A 16,059-nucleotide genomic window follows, 5' to 3' on the forward strand; every position below is an offset into this window, starting at 1 on the left:
GCTCTGAGATCTGCACTGGATCTGCAGCTCTTCCTTGAGGACTTTTTTTCCTTTTTTTTTTTTTTTTTTTTTTTTTTTTTTTTTTTTTTTGTGGGATTTTGATGCTTTCTCAGCATTCTTCCACTCTGATTTGACATCTCTCCTGGAGCTGACTCACTGCTGACACCATCTCCTCAGGGTACCCTAGGGAGAGCTGAGACGCCATCACTTTCTGCTCCCATTCCTCCCTTTCCCACATGCAGTTCCTCCTCCGGTGCTCCACAAGAAGCACAGCTCCCATGTGTTCCATAATAGTGCCACGTGGGCTTTCCAAGAAACTTTAGGGGAGGAAAAGTTTTCTTAAAAAATCCCTTATTTTTTACTCTTCAGCTGGAGCAAGGCCAGGTTTTGCAGCAGGATGCTATGCTTTGGTAAAATGGAGTTATTTTTCTCTGGGCAGCTCCTGCTGATGGGCTCCCACCACAACCACCTCCACAGAGGGACAGGGGCCACCAGCTGAGTCACGGTGCTGTGCTGGGGACTGCTGACCTCTCCATAGGGCTGCCACTGAGACTTCTCCTTGAAAACTCTCCAGTGCTTTGTTCTCCCTCTGATACAATCCATTTGGAGCAAATGCAGTTTCGGAGCGTCTTGCCAAGCCCACAAGCTTTTTGGGAGACTGCTGTGAAGCTTTAGTGGCAGATAAGGCCCTCTGTGGGGATGGGTGTCTGGCAGAGGAGGCAGTGTGGAGGGGTCCCCTTCTCTCCTCACCCTGCTGGGAGTCCTGGAATGAGCATGGGGAATCCAAGGCCAGCCCCAAGGCAGCTAGCTACACGAGTGTGGGGATTCTCACAGCCCTGGGGTCAAATTCCCTCCTGCCTTGCCCCTCCTGGTGCCTGTTCAGCAGTGCTGAGCAGAAGGCATCACTCCTGAGACCCACTGAAATGGGGTGCAATGTGGCTGCAAGCCCAACGCTCCCCAGCCCCCATCTCTTATGGCTCAGAGACACTGCATTTCTGTCTGCGGAGCTGGTAAGCAGCAAGTACGTGCAGCGTCCATACCAGACAGCATCACACCGTGCAGCATTCATTCCATGCAACAGTCATACCGTGCAGTATTTCTAACATGCAGCATTTCCACCACACAGCATTTCCAGGCAGCATTTCCACGCAGTTTGGCTGCCATGGTGTCAGGAGGAGAGAAGAGGGGATGCGCCCAGCCTGGCCCTGCTCTGTACATGGGCAGCAGCAATGCTTGGCTGAGCTGTGCAATGAACCCATGCCACCAGCAGCCCAATGTCTCCAGGGTCCAGGGACTTGGTGACAGTTGACACAGAGGTGGAAGCAGGGCCAGGAGCAGCTTGGGGGGGTTAATGCCACTGTAAGTCAAGGCAGGGCCCTCCAACAGAAGGGCTTGTGGCCAGCTGGGGGCCCGTCTGCTGCACCGCCTGCACCAGGCCACAAAGGAGGGTCCCAGTGGCAGCTGGCCCCAGTAGAGGTGACAGAGCCACGTGGCAGGGCACAGCCCGAGGGTGGCAGAGTCCTTTGTCGGGGTCACTGTGGCTGGTGGGGAGCAGCTGGGATGGAGCCATGGGGCCAGAGGGCAGCAGGCGGCTGGGGGGCACAGCAATGGCTGCAAGACCCATTGAGTGCCGTGCTGTTGCTCGTGCAGATCATGAATCATTCATTCACTCATTTTATCTCCCACCCCCCCCTCTTTGTTTTTCCCAGAAAAAAAAAAAAAAAAAAAAAAAAACCAACAGCCCCAGCTTAGTGCACGCATCCTTTTGCTCTTCACAGAAACCAAATAGGGATGAAGATGGGATGGGATAGAATGGACCCACCCTGCTGCTGTAACCCAGACAGACCCCCGGCAGCAGCTCAGCCCTGGGGTGATGCCAGCAGCCCCACATCCGGCCCAGCCTCTCCCTCACCAGCAGTGCAGGGCTAATTTCAATTATCTTCTCCAGGCCATGTGAATTCTATTAATATCAAAGTAATGAGGTAATTACTGTGATTTGGAGGAACGGCTGGGGAATTGCTTTGGAGAGGAATTTGCCAGCCAAGAGGGTAAATTAAAACCTCTGTTTGGAAGGGAACAAAAGGCTGCACTGGAGGTGAGCGGGGAGCCATGGGAGACAGCCCAGGCCAGGTGGGGGACACCCAGGTGGGGGACACCTGTGTTGCTGTCCCCTACTGTACTGTGGGGCCACTGCTGTGATGTTCGCTTTGGAGAGCGATGCTGAGATGTGCAGAGGACAAAAGGATGGGGATGGGGCTGATCCTGCTCTGTGAAGCTCTCGTCCAGGACCTGGGGCACCGTGCTGGCTGTCCCCTCGGTGCTGCTGTCACCCAAGGGCTGTATGTCCCAAGGGCTGTATTCCCAACACACCTGGATGCCAGGGGTCACACAAGGGGACCAAAAGGCCGCTGCCTGGTGTCGACACGGCTGCAAGGCAATGGAGCACTGCGGTCCCAGCCAGCAGCAGGCGGGGGTCAGGGAGCTGCGAGAAGAGTTCAGAGCACGAACGCACCTCGGTGCCCACGCACACCGCGGGCTATGGCTCAGAGTAATTGAGGAGCTGGGGGGGGGGGTCCCACCCGGCTGTCCCCACATCCCGGGGTTCCCCACGCGGCCGCTCCTGGGCGCTGCCGGCGGCTCTCTGCTGGCATCTGCTGCCGGCACGCGGCAACGCAGCGGCTGCGGCGTGGGGACGCGGCTCACGAGTGGCAGGAAGGGGCGGGGGAGCGGGGACACCGGGATGTAGGGACATGGGGACACGGGAACACGTGGACGTGGAGACACAGGACAGAGCTCTGGGCCAGCCAGGGGTGGGAGCATCCCTCGGGGCTCCTTTTCCTGGGATATCGGGGCCTTCTTGCAGAATTCCCGAATAAAGAAGAAGAATAAAGAAGAAGAATAAAGAAGAAGAATAAAGGTTGGAACTTTATGACCATCGCGTTCAGCCATTGCCAGCTTTACAGTGTGCTGCTCAGCCATGTCCCCGTGTCCTCATGTCTCAAATACCCGTAGCGTGGGGACTCACCGCTCCCTGGCAGCCCGTCCCCATGTCCCACCATCTCTCCACGATGCCCCACCGGAACCTCCTTGGCACATCTGGAGGCCATCTCCTCATGTCCCATCCCTTTGTCACCTGAGAAAAGACACGACCCCTCCTCTCTGCAGCCTCCTGGAGGCGGCTGTACGGTGATGGGTTCCGCCCTCAGCCTTCTCCTCTTCTCATTTCCCTCAGCCCCTCCTCAAGTCCTGCTGTCAGTTGCCTCACCACCTTGTTGCACTCCTCTGCATGCCCACAAACTACAAAATGTCCTCCTCCTGCCCCTCTGGGCTGAGGACAGCTCAGGCACAGCGCTGCAGCCATCCTGCTCTCGTTGGCTGTTCTCCTCCCGCTCAGGACAACCTTGGCTTTGCCACGTTCACAGCTCATTGGAGACATGAGGTGACAGTGGCAAGCAGTGACATTTACGGGAGCTCCATTCACCGACTTCAAATAGAAGCTGACGGGAGCCACGAGTGTGGGGACATTGCCAGCGCCCTGTGTGGGGACAGCTGCCACGTGCCCCTTGTTGTGGCACGAGCCCAGGACCATGGCAGTACTGGGGCTGTGCTCCGTGCAGAGATGGCACCTGCCCACCTCACTCCTTGCCTCAGTTTCTCCACAAGCACCACGCAGGAGAGGGGCTGCATGGGGACCCTGTGCCGGGCAGGCATGGCATCTTCCCTTGCAGGTTGCACATCATTGCTGGCAGGGCTGTGCCCACCCCACTGCATCCCCAGCTCCTGCTTTCCCCACACTTATCTCAGTACCCAGGTGCTTCTTTTTCCCATTTCTTCGACAGCACTCATCCAGCCTTGATAACCCATCTGCCGTGCAGCAGCAAAGTGTTTTCACAGCACAGAGCTCAGCTGGTGTGGCTGTCTTATGGGGAGTCAGAGAGCAGAACCCAGACTGAAAAGAGAGAAACCTGGCCAGGAACGACTGTGTCCCAAAGCAAAGCATCCCAAAGTCAACTGGAGGAGTCAGAGACTGCATGGTTTGGGCAGACGATGCCATTTCACTGCATTTTCTGTATACCAGAGGATGAATCACTCGGTTAAGTACATAGTGCACATCTGAACCTTTTTTATTTCCCTGCCCATCCTCTCCAGCCGCTGATTTCCATGGATCCATTTCAGCAAGGCAGGACCTGCCGCCCAGCACTCACAGCTGCCTTGTGCACCCTGTGTCCTGCCAGCACCCGGGGTGCTGCTGTCAGGCTTGGGGATGCCACTTCAGGCCCAAACACGAGCTTTTATTCTGTTTCAGAAGCGATTCATTTAATTCACCCAGCTAACAGCACTCTATAAATAGACGGGTGGGCTTTGACACAGCTCCTGTGTGTGCCAAGAGCTGAGCCTAATAATAGCAGCTCACCCACCACGTCCGGGAGCGGGGACGTTCTGCAGGGATAGGATGGGATGGGCTCAGCCGTGTGATAAAATCACTGTGAAAATGTCACCGTCCCACAGGCACTGCAGCACCTCTGTGCCATGATGTGGGGCTGCACACCTGGCCCCGCTGCCCAGCAGCATGGCGTGACACAAGGTTTCCCCCTGCATGGCATTGCTCTGCTTCCCACTGCTGCTTTGTATCTGTGCCTGAGCGGTGCATGTGTGCTGCCAGGGCTGGGGAAGCAAACACATCCCTGGATGGTGCCGTTCTGTGGCACTAAGAGCAGCGTCTCTGCTTTTCACCGTGGCTTACAAGGAGAATACGGCCTTAAGCAATCACCTGTGCTGGAAATAACACTGGAAAGAAAAAAATTACGTGTTTGCATAGACCCACGCTGATTGCAGCTGGGACCGTGGACACAGTGAGCGGCACAGGGCAAAGTGACCCTGGGGCAACAGGAGGACAGATGCCCCCTCTGCCATGGGCACAGCAGCTCAAGGCCTGTGGGACGCACAGAGGATGGGGGGTGACAGGGGCAGGAGCAGCACTCAGACAAACCCAAAAAGTCACTTCAACCAAACTGCAGAATTTTGATTGAAGAGAAAAACCGGAATATTTGAGCTGTGTTTTGCAAGGGGAAAACCTTCAGGGTTTCCTCTGCCGCAATCTCAAGAAATTCCACAGCTGCCTCTGCGTAGGGGGGGCGCCGCTGCCTCTGTGTGTGGCTGGGGAGGGCTGCAGCCCCCTCCCTGTACTCCCCCACCCCCCCCTTGTGCCCTTGTGGGCAAATGGGATTCAATTCCTTTAAGGCTGCTTTTGCAGAGCCTGCGGTTTGGGGACCTGCAGCCCCACCCCAGGGCTCTGGAGCTGCCCGAAGGGACACAAGGGATGTACCCAGAGGTATTTTTCATCCCTAATTGCTGCCACTCGGTTGCAGGAGGAAATGCGGATCTGCCAAAGGAAACAAACACCGTTCCTGTTTTCAAGAAGCAGGACAGGGAAAGAGAAAGGCAAGACTGTTTTGAATGTCTCCAAAAATCCTCCCTGCTGTTGTCTGCGCCCATCTTTGGGGCATCGACGTCGCGGGACGTCTGCGGGAGAGCTCCTGGGGCCGCCCCCCGCCGCCCTCAGAAGCCGCCCTCGCTTTTCATCATCGCAATTTTCCGTAAAAAGTCCGGAGTCCGCTTCGACTGATTTTCTGGTTTGCCTGACAGCGCCGCTCGCTTCCACGAAAGCAGTTGCTCGGGTCCCCCGCGGAACGCCCAAAGCTCTCGCGGCACCCGGTTCTCAGCACGGACACCGCTGCGCCCCGACGAGCCCCGCGGGGTCCCTCCTTCACACGGCCGCCCCGCGGTGCCCATAGGCGGGCGGCTGTGAGTGCGGGCGGCCAGACCTCGCCGCGCCCCTCCCGGCTCTCCCCGTCCCTTCCACGGGCGCGGAACCCCGCAGCGCGGCGCTGCCCCGACGGGGCGGGCGTGGGCCGGGCCGGGGGCGGTGCGCGGGGCGCGGAGCTCCGCCGGGCGGGCGCGGGGCAGCGCGGAGCGGAGGTGCCGGAGCGGCGGGGCCGGGCTCGGCATGCGCGGAAGATGGCGGCGGGCAGGCGCGGGGCGCGCAGCGGGCTGCTGGAGCTGCGCGGCCCCGGCGGGCAGTGGCTCCGCGTCCTCCTCACCCTGAGCGACGACACGCTGAGCGTCAACCCCGCCGACGGTCCCGGGCACGGGGAGCCGCCGGCGACGCAGCTGAACGGAGGGGAGCAGAGCTCCGGCGTGCCCGAGGCGCTCGCCAACATCAGGCGTACGGTGCGCGTCGTCAAACAGGACGTGGGGGGGCTCGGCATCAGCATCAAAGGTGAGGGGGGGGCATCGGGAGGGGGCTGCAGGTGGGACCCGCGCTGCCTTTCTGCGACCGGAGCGCTCCGCCCGCGTGTCCTTGCGTCCTGCGTGACCCCGGTGCGATGTCCCCTCCGGGCCGCCCCGAACGCAGCGCTCTGCCCCCGTCCAGTGTCCCCGGCCGCCCTCGCCCCTCTCCTGGGGACTTTGCGGGAACTTCGGGCCGGGAACTTTTACGAGGTGGGGGCGGGGGGCTGCCGTTTTCTGACGTGGCCGCATCGGGCTCAGCCTTCACCGCGCTCTTTGCCGGACGTGGGGTGGGGCGGTCTGTGGGGTGCGGGTCTCCGTGCGGAGTCCGGGGTGAGACCTCACTGCTGGTGGGGTTCCGGGTGCTGGAGCTCGGCAGCGCTTTTGGGAAGTGCAAATCTCCCTTGTAAGCAACCCTGGGCTGCGAAGCTCTGCCGGCTCCGCGGCTCTCCCAGGAAAGGAGAAACGTTACTTGGTTCAGCTAAACTTTATTTTTGCAGTGACGTAGGTGGAAACCAAGGAGCCGCGATCCAAACGGGGAGCTGCGGGCGTGCGGGCAGCACTGGGCTGCCTTGTGCCTGCTGCTTTGCAGGGGGGCGAGCATTTCCCTTTAAACGTAGCCCTCAGCTCGTAGCCAAACCCTGCTGTCCCTGCGGGGGTGTGGAGGCATGGAGGGACGGGTTCCCCCCTGCCAGCCAGCTCCTGACCACGGCCCGTGGGACAGAACGTAAAGCAGATTCTTCTGGTTGGGGTATTACAGCTGCATCCTAACGCCAGGCACTGCTTTGCGCGGGGTTTCTGGTGCTTCAGCCAGCCCTGCAGGGTTAGGATGATTAGGGTTAGGGTTAGCATCTCTTTCCTGCAGGCTCGGTGTACCGCACGGTGCTCCGGGCAACGGTTCCCTTTCCACGCACGCAGCCCAGAATGGGTGGCTGCGATGCGCTGCTTCCAGGCCGGGCTCGGCAGCCAGCAGCAGCCCCCGCGGGGGCCTCTGACAGCTGATAGCCGGAGGAGCCCTCAGCTCCCGGAGAGGCTCTGCAGAAATCTGAGCGGGGCAAAGCCTGCGGCACGGCGGGCGCAGCGCCGGGCGGTGTCACGCTGCCTGCCCCAGCCCGTGGGTGGGGAGTCGGGGGGAGTGAGGGGGTGCCCGGCACACGCTGTCCCAGCGCTGAGTGCGGGCAGCGCCAGGCGGAGCTGCTGGCGTCTCCTACGGGTTCAAAAGTTAACGTGCAAATTGATCTCTCCGAGCTGCCCGGAGGCCTTGAGAGATGTCCCGGTGTGCTGAAGAGTGGGGAGCAGCCCGAATGGAGCCAGAGAGGAGTGGGGAGCAGATAGCCCTGCGGCTGGGCAGCCGCTCTGTGGATCTTTGACCCTTCAGCAATCGGCTGCTGCCCCATTGAGACCGCGGGGTCCTGAGAGCGGGGAGGGCGGTTCAGCACACGCAATTAATAATGCAAATAGTGACACGGTTTCCTGCCAGAAGTGATGGGGAGGCGGTCAGGGTGTGTGTTTGCTCTGCGAGGAAATCTGCAGCCGCTCAGATGGCTTTTTGAAGCGCTTACATGCATCTGCCATAAAGCCCTGAGGTATTTGGGCACTGCATGTGCTTGTTACAGGGCTGGGGGCTGCACTCAGCCCCGAGCAGCCAGCGTGCCCCTAATTGCTCAGTGTCCCCTCACTGCTCGGTGCCCCTTCTGCCCGCAGGTGGCCGGGAGAACAAGATGCCCATCCTCATCTCCAAGATCTTCAAGGGACTGGCAGCAGATCAGACCGAGGCGCTGTACGTGGGAGATGCCATCCTGTCTGTGAATGGCACCGACCTGTCCGAGGCCACGCACGACGAGGCGGTGCAGGCGCTGAAGAAGACGGGCAAAGAGGTGGTGCTGGAAGGTAGGGGGCAGCGGGGTGCCCTGCTTATGTACACCCTGCGGGTACCCTCATGTCCTCTGCTCCCGGGCTCTGCTTTTCCCAGAGCTTCCATTTAAATCCTCCTCCTCAGCTGGAGCTCTCCCTCGCCTTCCCCCAGTTGTGTCATCTCCAGATTTCTGGTTTTCGCTGCGCTCAGCCCTTTTCTGCTCTGGGTTCCTCCTCTCCTGGGAGCCACAGAACCACGCTGCAGCCTGAGGAATGTGCTGCTCTGCACAGCTGCCGGGTGCAGATAGGGGCTGATTTATTTTTTTTTCTGACCAAAGAGAAATACAAGAGCCTCTTTCTTTGGGAGTCTGCAAAATTCCTCCCCGTGGCCGCCGCGCTCAGACCACCCTCTCTCTGTTATTTTCTTTTCATCCTTTACTTTGGCACGGGCTTCCCTTCTGCTGGAGGTGCTGCAGGAGGTGGTGCTGAGCTGCCCTTCCTTGAGAGAACCACTTCTCCCTCTGACCTTCCTCCTCCTCCTCTGCGGGGAGCGGGATGGGCCCTCCAGGAGGCACCTACATGTGGTTCTGCAGGAGGTGGGCTGCTGCAGGAGTGGGGCTGGGCTTCAGAGGAGAGCCAGGCTGACTCCCACTGTCATGTTCTGGGTTATGTTGTAGCGATGTAATCACTCTCCTGCAGCCTTATTCCCCCAGTCAGGTTGGATATTAGGAAACATTTCTTCTCCATAAGAGTGGTGAGGCATTGGAACAAGCTGCCCGGGGTGGAGGTAGAGTAACCATTCCTGAGGTATTTAAGAGCTGTGGAGATGTGGCACTGAGGGACTGGTCACTGGGCATGGTGGGATAGGTTGGGGTTGGAGTGGATGATCTTAGAGGTCTTTTCTAACCTTTATGGTTCAATGATGTGTGCATGGCATCTCCATCTCATCGTCACCTCCACTTCCCCTCCATTTCCCACGAGGCAGAGCCTGGGGATATGGCACTGCTTTACACTGAGCTGGGGACAGCCCTGCTCCAATCTTGTCCTTGGGCTGGCTCCAAGGCTCAGTGACAAGTGACACGGTGACTTTAGCATCCAGCAGGTGCCCTTTACTCCTGACCACGCTCCCTCCCGGAGCTCCACACCTGGTCTCCCTGTGGGGCTGCCTGTCCCCTGCTGACCCCTGTCCCTGCAGCTTTGGGTCAGCCCTGTGCTGTTCTGTGTGCCTCAGCCTGGCACAGAGCTTGGTTATGTTGTGCTGGCATTGGCAGGGGATGAGGGCAAACTGCAGCCCCTGGGCACTCCCTGGTTAACTCTGACATCCGTTCTCTTTACCATAAATATCACCATGCAGTCATTTAGCACAGCCAGCATATGTTCACCACCTTTCTCCTCCCCAGCAAAGACTGTGTTTGGAACTGGAGCCCTTTTAGAGTGGCTCACGAGCGCTGTGCCAGACAGAAACAGAGCCCTGACCGTGCTGTCGCTGAGAAACCATTGGTTTGCACGCTCCTGGCTGGTGGGGGCAGTGAATTGGGGTACTTCCCCCATGCTGAGCCCCAGAGCCAAAGCCTGGCCCTGCAACGCTGGCATTCCTGGGTGAGGTGACATGCAGAGGCTCCCGGTGTGCCCTGCCAGCACTGCTCTGTGCCAAGCTGCTCACTGCTATCTGCAGGAGTGTGACTGTATTTATATTACAGTGTTATATGGGGAGAGGCAGCTCTGCCTGACCTTATTTTTCCCCCACTTTTTTTTTTAATTTATTTATGCATCAACTTTGTATCCAGAGTTACAAAGCACTGCTGGGCTCAGCAGACACTGGAGAAAGTAACACAGGGCCGAAGGGACAGGAGGTCTCAGTAGCTGGTTTTGGGACTGGGATTTGCATGCTGGTGCAAAGAGGCTCAGCAGTTGGTGTCCCTGTGGTACTGGGGCTGCCCTCCTGTCTGTGAGCCTGTGGAGCTGTGCAGGGTGAGCCCTGAGCTGTGATCTGAGCAGTAGGATGTATTGTGGGAGATGCTGTGGTCAGACCACAGTGGAGCACCAGGTCTGATGTGCTGATGTGCTCCATGCCCTCTGGAAGGAGGATCAGAGCCTCTTGTCTTGGCACACTCTGGGCAGAAAACTTGCAGAAAGTGCAAATTTAGTGACCCAGCTGTGCTGTCTTAGAGATGCTTTGAGATGAGTGCTATGATCTCAAAACCACACCTGGGATTTTTGGGGTGCAGCAGGACATCCTGCACAATGAATGCTGGAGCTGGTGGCCACGTGCCCATGTTTCATGCAGCACCGGCTCACAGAATCACAGAGTGGAAAGGGTTGGAAGGGACCTCAAGGATCACGAAGCTCCAACCCCCTGCCACAGGCAGGGCCACCAACCTCCCCATTTAATACCAGCCCAGGCTGCCCAGGGCCCATCCAACCCGGCCTTGAACACCTCCAGGGACTGGGCTCTGCACTCATGTGTGCACTGAGGGGGTCTCCAGCGCATCCCACCAGTGACACCCCAGGGCAGTGCCTTGCATCCCATCCCCTGCATGGCTCTGGGGATTTCTCCTGGCACGGCAGCCATTGGCCCTTCCCCTACCCCTTCTCCTGCTGCCACGATGTGCTCCAGCCATTGCGCAGCCGATGCTGGTGGTGTCCCACTGCCCTGAGGTGACACTTAGGACAGGTGGTGCAGGAATGCTGCAGTTACTGTGAGTTAGGAGGGGGGGCCGGGGGCATGGCAAGCAGTGTGTCCCTGTGCCCTAGAGCACTGTCCCCTGCAAATGGCCTTTGGCAAGGGTTGAGTGCCTGCAGCTGAATGCTGACTTGTGAAATGCAGTGAGCTGCCAGGCACTGGGTAGTGATGGGTCCCCCCTGCTGGGAGTGCTGCCCGGGCAGCACAGCTCGCATGCCTGTGGCAGCACGGCCGCTATTTATACCAGCAGGCACGAGGTGGGTGGCAGGCACATGTCTGTGCCCTGGTCCTTTCCTAGCAGCCACCCGAGGAAAGCCCTTTCGAGCAGCACAGTCCCTGCAGCGCACCGCCCTGCTCAGTCTTGGCTTGTGTGAGCCCCGAGACTCCTGGCCCCATTCTGCGGCTGTGTCTGGAAGGCCCCACCAGTTCCCCATCACTTCTTCTCTCCCCTTTCCCAAGCCCTAGGGACCACTTTGAGGTTTGCTCCTGACTCGCCAGGTCCTGAGCACTGGTTTCTCACCTCTGCTTTGTAGCTCACCAGGCAGGGTGGGTTATGTGAGCTGCGTGCACGCAGCTCCAGGCTTTTCCTGGGGCCAAGCCATGGTATTTCAGAGCTATTACTGCTTTGTTCCCGCTTGGCTGTGGGACCAGCTGTACCAGCACAGTTTGGACTGTGTAATTTTGGCCTGGGCCTCCTGCCCGTTCCCCGCCTCTGGCTCCATGTGCCATCCCAGCCAATGGGGTCAGGGCTAGAATGGGAGCTGTGACCCAAGGCACGTTAAAAAAAAAAAAAAAAAAAAAAAAGAGGAAAAAGGATAGTTTTGGCCAGCTCAGCTCTCTGGTGTGTGGCAGCATGCCCCAAATGGGGGGCAGATGTGGGGTTCTGCAGAAATTCCACAGCAGCACTGTGGGCGATGTTGGGCTGACGGGTGCAGGAGGTGCGGGTGCCGCAGGCAGGCTGTGGCCACGCCGTGCCGTACCCCAGCTCTTCTCTTGCAGTGAAGTACATGAAGGAGATCTCACCTTACTTCAAGAACTCGGCGGCGGGACCGACGGTCAGCTGGGACCCCTCTCCTGCCGCCCCGCAGAAGCACTCGTCCCCCGTGCTGCCGCCCCGCGAGAGCCGCGCGGTGCCGCTGCGGATGTGCTACGTGTCCCGCAAGTGCCTCCCTGCTGACCCCGAGCACAGGTAGGCTGCACCGCGCTGCGGGGACGGGGTGGCCGCGTGGGGGGCAGCGGGGATCCAAACGGGGCTGTGTCGCTGCAGGTACCTGGAGGTGTGCTCGGCGGATGGGCGCGTGGCTCTGTTCCTACGGGCGAAGGACGAGGCCACGGCACAGTCGTGGCTCGGGGCCATCCAGAGCGCTGCGGGCGCGCTGCTGCCGCGGGTGAAGGATGAGCTGCGGGCGCAGCTGGCGGGCGCTGGCACAGTGAGCGGCAGGGAGGTCAAGCACGTGGGCTGGCTGACCGAGCAGGTACCCGCAGCCCCGCTGTCCCCTGTCCGGTGTCCCCTCCGTCCCTGACCCCTTCCCCTTGCAGCTGCCCGGTGCCGGCACCAGGAACCTGCTGGCTGTGCTCACCGAGAAGGAGCTGCTGCTGTATGGCAGCCTGCCGCAGAGCCGCGATGCGCTGGGCAAACCGGTGCACAGCTACCCACTCATTGCCACCAGGTAGGGCTGCCAGAGGGATGGGTGGTGGTGGTGGCCTGGGGTACTGGTGGTGGCTGTGGGTGGTGCTGGTGGCCTGGGGTACTGGTGGTGGCTGTGGGTGGTGCTGGTGTCCTAATGGAGTAGCAGGGCCTCAGGATAATGGCAGTGGTGTCCTCGGGGTGGTGGCGGTGTCCCAGATGTGGTGGCAGTGTCTAGGAGTGCTGGCAGTGTCCAAGGGTGGTTTTGGTGTGCAAGAGTGGCAGTGGCAATGTAGGGGTGGTGTTGGTGTCTTGGGGGGGCTGGCAGCGTCTGGGAGTGGTGGCAGTATTGTGTGGGGCTGTTGGTGTCCTAGGGATGGTGATGATGTCCAAGGATGGTGGTGATGTCCAGGGGCAGTGGTGGTGTCGCAGCGTGGTGATGGTGTCCTGAAAGTGGTGGCAGTGCCTGGGGGTGGTGGCGGTGTCCGGGGTTGACTGCAGGACCCCAGCACTGGTGGCAGAGTCTAGGGGTGGTGGCACAACTTGGCGGATGATAGCAGTGCCCCTGGGATTTCCTTCCTAGGACTGATGCCAAAACCTGGGGTGGTGGTGGCAGAGCCTCAGGGGTCACTGGTAGCATTCAGGGGTTATTGCCTGTGCTCTGGGGATGGTGGCAGTGCCAAGGGTGGTGGCAGGGTGCATGGGTTGTGGTAAAGCCCCAAGGGTGGTGTTGGTGTCCCAGGTGATGGTGGTGGTGTCCCAGGGGTGGTGGTGATGTCCCAGGGGTGGTGATGGTGTCCCAGGTGATGGTGTTGGTGTCCCAGAGGTGGTGATATTCTGGGGTGCTGGCAGAGTCTAGGACAGGTGTCAGAATCCTGGATGGTGGTAGCATCCAGGGATGGTGGTGGTGGGCTGTGGTACTGGTGTCCTGGGGTGGTGGTGGTGTCCCAGAGGCGGTGGTATCCCGAGCTGGAAGCAGTGCTGCAGGGCAGCGTTGGTGTCCCAGGAGCAGTGGTGATGTCCATGCGGGGTGGCGGAGCCCCGGGGGGACAGCGGCGTCCTAGAGCGTTGGCAGTGTCTGCGAGTTGTGTCAGGACCCTGGAGATAGCGGCAGCGTCCGTGGGGTGGTGGCAGGTTGCTGGGAACGGTGTCGGTGTCCCGCCGTCCCGGCAGAACTTAGAATACGGCAGCGGCAGCCGCTCTCGGCGCGGGGGCGCGCACGGTGCGCGGGCGCGGCGGGTCCCACGGGCGGTGTTGCGGCGCCCCCTGGCGGCCGCGCGGTGCTGAGCGCCGTGCCGCAGGTTGGTGCACTCGGGGCCCGCCAAGGGTTCGGCGCTGCTGGAAGCGGAGCTGGCGTTCGCGCTGCGGGCCGGCACGCGGCTGGGAGTGCAGAGCCACCTCTTCAGCCTGGAAAGCCCCCGAGAGCTGGCGCTCTGGACTCGCCTGCTGGTGGACGGCACCCACGGCGCCGCCGAGCTCGCTCAGGAGGTGTCCGCAGGTACGGGGTTGGGGTCCCGGCGGGGCCACGGGTGGAGCGGTGCGCTCGCATCGCCGTGCTGAGCGCGTCCCCGTCTGCAGCGTGCACCTGGAAAGGGCAGGAGTGCATCCTGTCCATCCACATCGACAAAGGCTTCACCATCTCCGCCACGGAGCCGGGGCTCAGCAGGACCGTGCTGCTCCAACAGCCCTTCGAAAAGCTGCAGATGTCCTCGGACGACGGCACCAAGATGCTCTACCTGGATTTCGGAGGCCCCGAGGGAGAGATCGTGAGTGGGCGCCACCCTACGGCCCCCGGGAGGCTGAGGGGGCTTTGGGGGGTTCCTCGTCCCCTGCAGCTCCTTCAGATCCCTCCCCCCCGCCAGCACAAAGCCGCCCGCTCCTCGACAATTCTCACTGCAAACGTCCCTCTGCTCCTCTCTTGCAGCAATTGGACCTTCACTCCTGCCCCAAAACCATCGTGTTCATCATCCACTCCTTCCTTTCGGCCAAGGTGACCCGGCTGGGGCTGCTGGCGTGAATCCAGAGCGGGGTCCCGGCCCCCACCACATCTATGCACCTCCCTTCAGGCCACCTCCAGCCCGAAGCCCCCCGGTTGGGACGCAGCCCCCTGCAGGGTGATGCCATCCCGGTGCCATCCTCAAGGGTGGCAGTGCCTGATGGCCCCGTGCCTCCATCCCTCCCTGCAGTGCTCGGTCAGAGCAGCCCCGCGGACACCGCTCGAGTGCCTTGAGATGATATTTTCTGTACAAAGAACCCATTTGTATGGAAGTTTTATATTTATATCACCCCGGTGCAGATGCTGATGGGGCAGCACTCGTCCACCCGAGTCCCCCAGCACAGGCATTGGGGCCTGCCTGCCCCCAGCACAGCACAGCACAGCTCTGGGGGCCGGATGGACAGGAGCTGCAGATCAGCACAATTTGCCAAATCGTTCCATGTTGCAGCATGCGACAGGAGCTGCTTTTCTTTGGGATGGCTGGGCGCTTTGTTTGACTTTGCCAACTCCGCATCGTTTTATTTCTTGGTTCTGGGGGGAGGGCTGCCAGGTGGCTGCTGGGAAACGTGTCACAAACCAAAATTTTCTGCATGGAAATGCCTCTTCTTGTCTGATTTTGGTCAAATAAACTCGCAGCTCACACCCAGCATTGACTCTGGGCGACTTCCACTGGGACAAGTGGGAGGGGGGGATGTGGGCTCCACGTGGGCTCTTGATGGGGCAGGATGCAGGTGAGCAGACCCTGCGTTGTATGGCACAGTGCTGTCCTGTGCAAACTGGATTTCCAAAAGAAGAAAAAAGAAACAAAACCCCCAACTACGTCACTGTTAAATCAGTGCCACGGTTCAGAAACAGGTGGTGCATTTTTCTGTGATCAAAAGTGCGTCTGCGTGAGGAAAAAAACTGTTGCTGCCGTTTCCCTTCCCTTTCTGCCCTGCAGCCATTGGGTTCACACTGATAAAAGAGGGAATCGCTCCCAGTCCTGAGCAGATCTCCCACAAACTGCCATCCCACTCCATAGCTGCAGAACACGCTTTCTGTTTGGAGATGGACCTCTGCTTCCTTGGATTTTTTGTGTTCAGTGCTGCTGATGGGTTGGGGATTTTTCCCAGCCCCTTATGGCCCTGGCAGTGCGGCGTGGCTGAGCCTGTATGGCACAAGCAGGACTCGAGGAGCAGAGGTAAATGGGGTGGTGGAGTGAGCGCAGGGAAATGGATGGCAAACAGAAGCAGAGGAGGCTCCCTGCTCCCCCCTGCTCGTGCTCCTCATTAGTCAGCGCTGACCTTTCAGAGCCATAATCAAACAAGGCAGCCCAGCGCTTAAATTGGAGCGTTTTGTGCTGATATTTACAACTGGTTCTCACACTGGAGAGCCCAAATGAAAACTTCCTCGCAGACAGCGCGCTGCAGGGAGCGGGGATCAAAGAACTCATTTGCCAAAGCACGCGTGTGCTGGACCCTATCAGCCAGCTGTCAGGCCTATATCCCATCCCATCCCACCCCATCGCATCCCATCCCAACCCATCCCATCCCATCCCATCCCATCCCATCCCATCCCATCCCATCCCATCCCATCCCATCCCATTTCGTCCCATCCCGTCCCATCCCATCC

At 59.8% G+C, this 16,059-nt stretch overlaps 1 protein-coding gene across 1 annotated transcript; it reads left to right on the plus strand.

The window, feature by feature from the left end:
* Positions 1-6,018: 6,018 nt before the first annotated feature.
* SNTA1 (syntrophin alpha 1) lies at positions 6,019-14,469 on the plus strand (the record flags this gene model as incomplete). Its single annotated transcript, XM_079543340.1, has 8 exons — positions 6,019-6,280; positions 7,993-8,178; positions 11,825-12,014; positions 12,093-12,300; positions 12,365-12,495; positions 13,754-13,950; positions 14,031-14,218; positions 14,377-14,469. The coding sequence occupies 8 exons, from the start codon at positions 6,019-6,021 to the stop codon at positions 14,467-14,469; spliced, it is 1,455 nt and encodes a 484-aa protein (XP_079399466.1).
* Between the last annotated feature and the right edge of the window lie 1,590 nt (positions 14,470-16,059).

This window comes from Tetrao urogallus, assembly GCF_951394365.1.
Source record: "Tetrao urogallus genome assembly, chromosome: 16".
Taxonomy (NCBI): Eukaryota; Metazoa; Chordata; class Aves; order Galliformes; family Phasianidae; genus Tetrao; species Tetrao urogallus.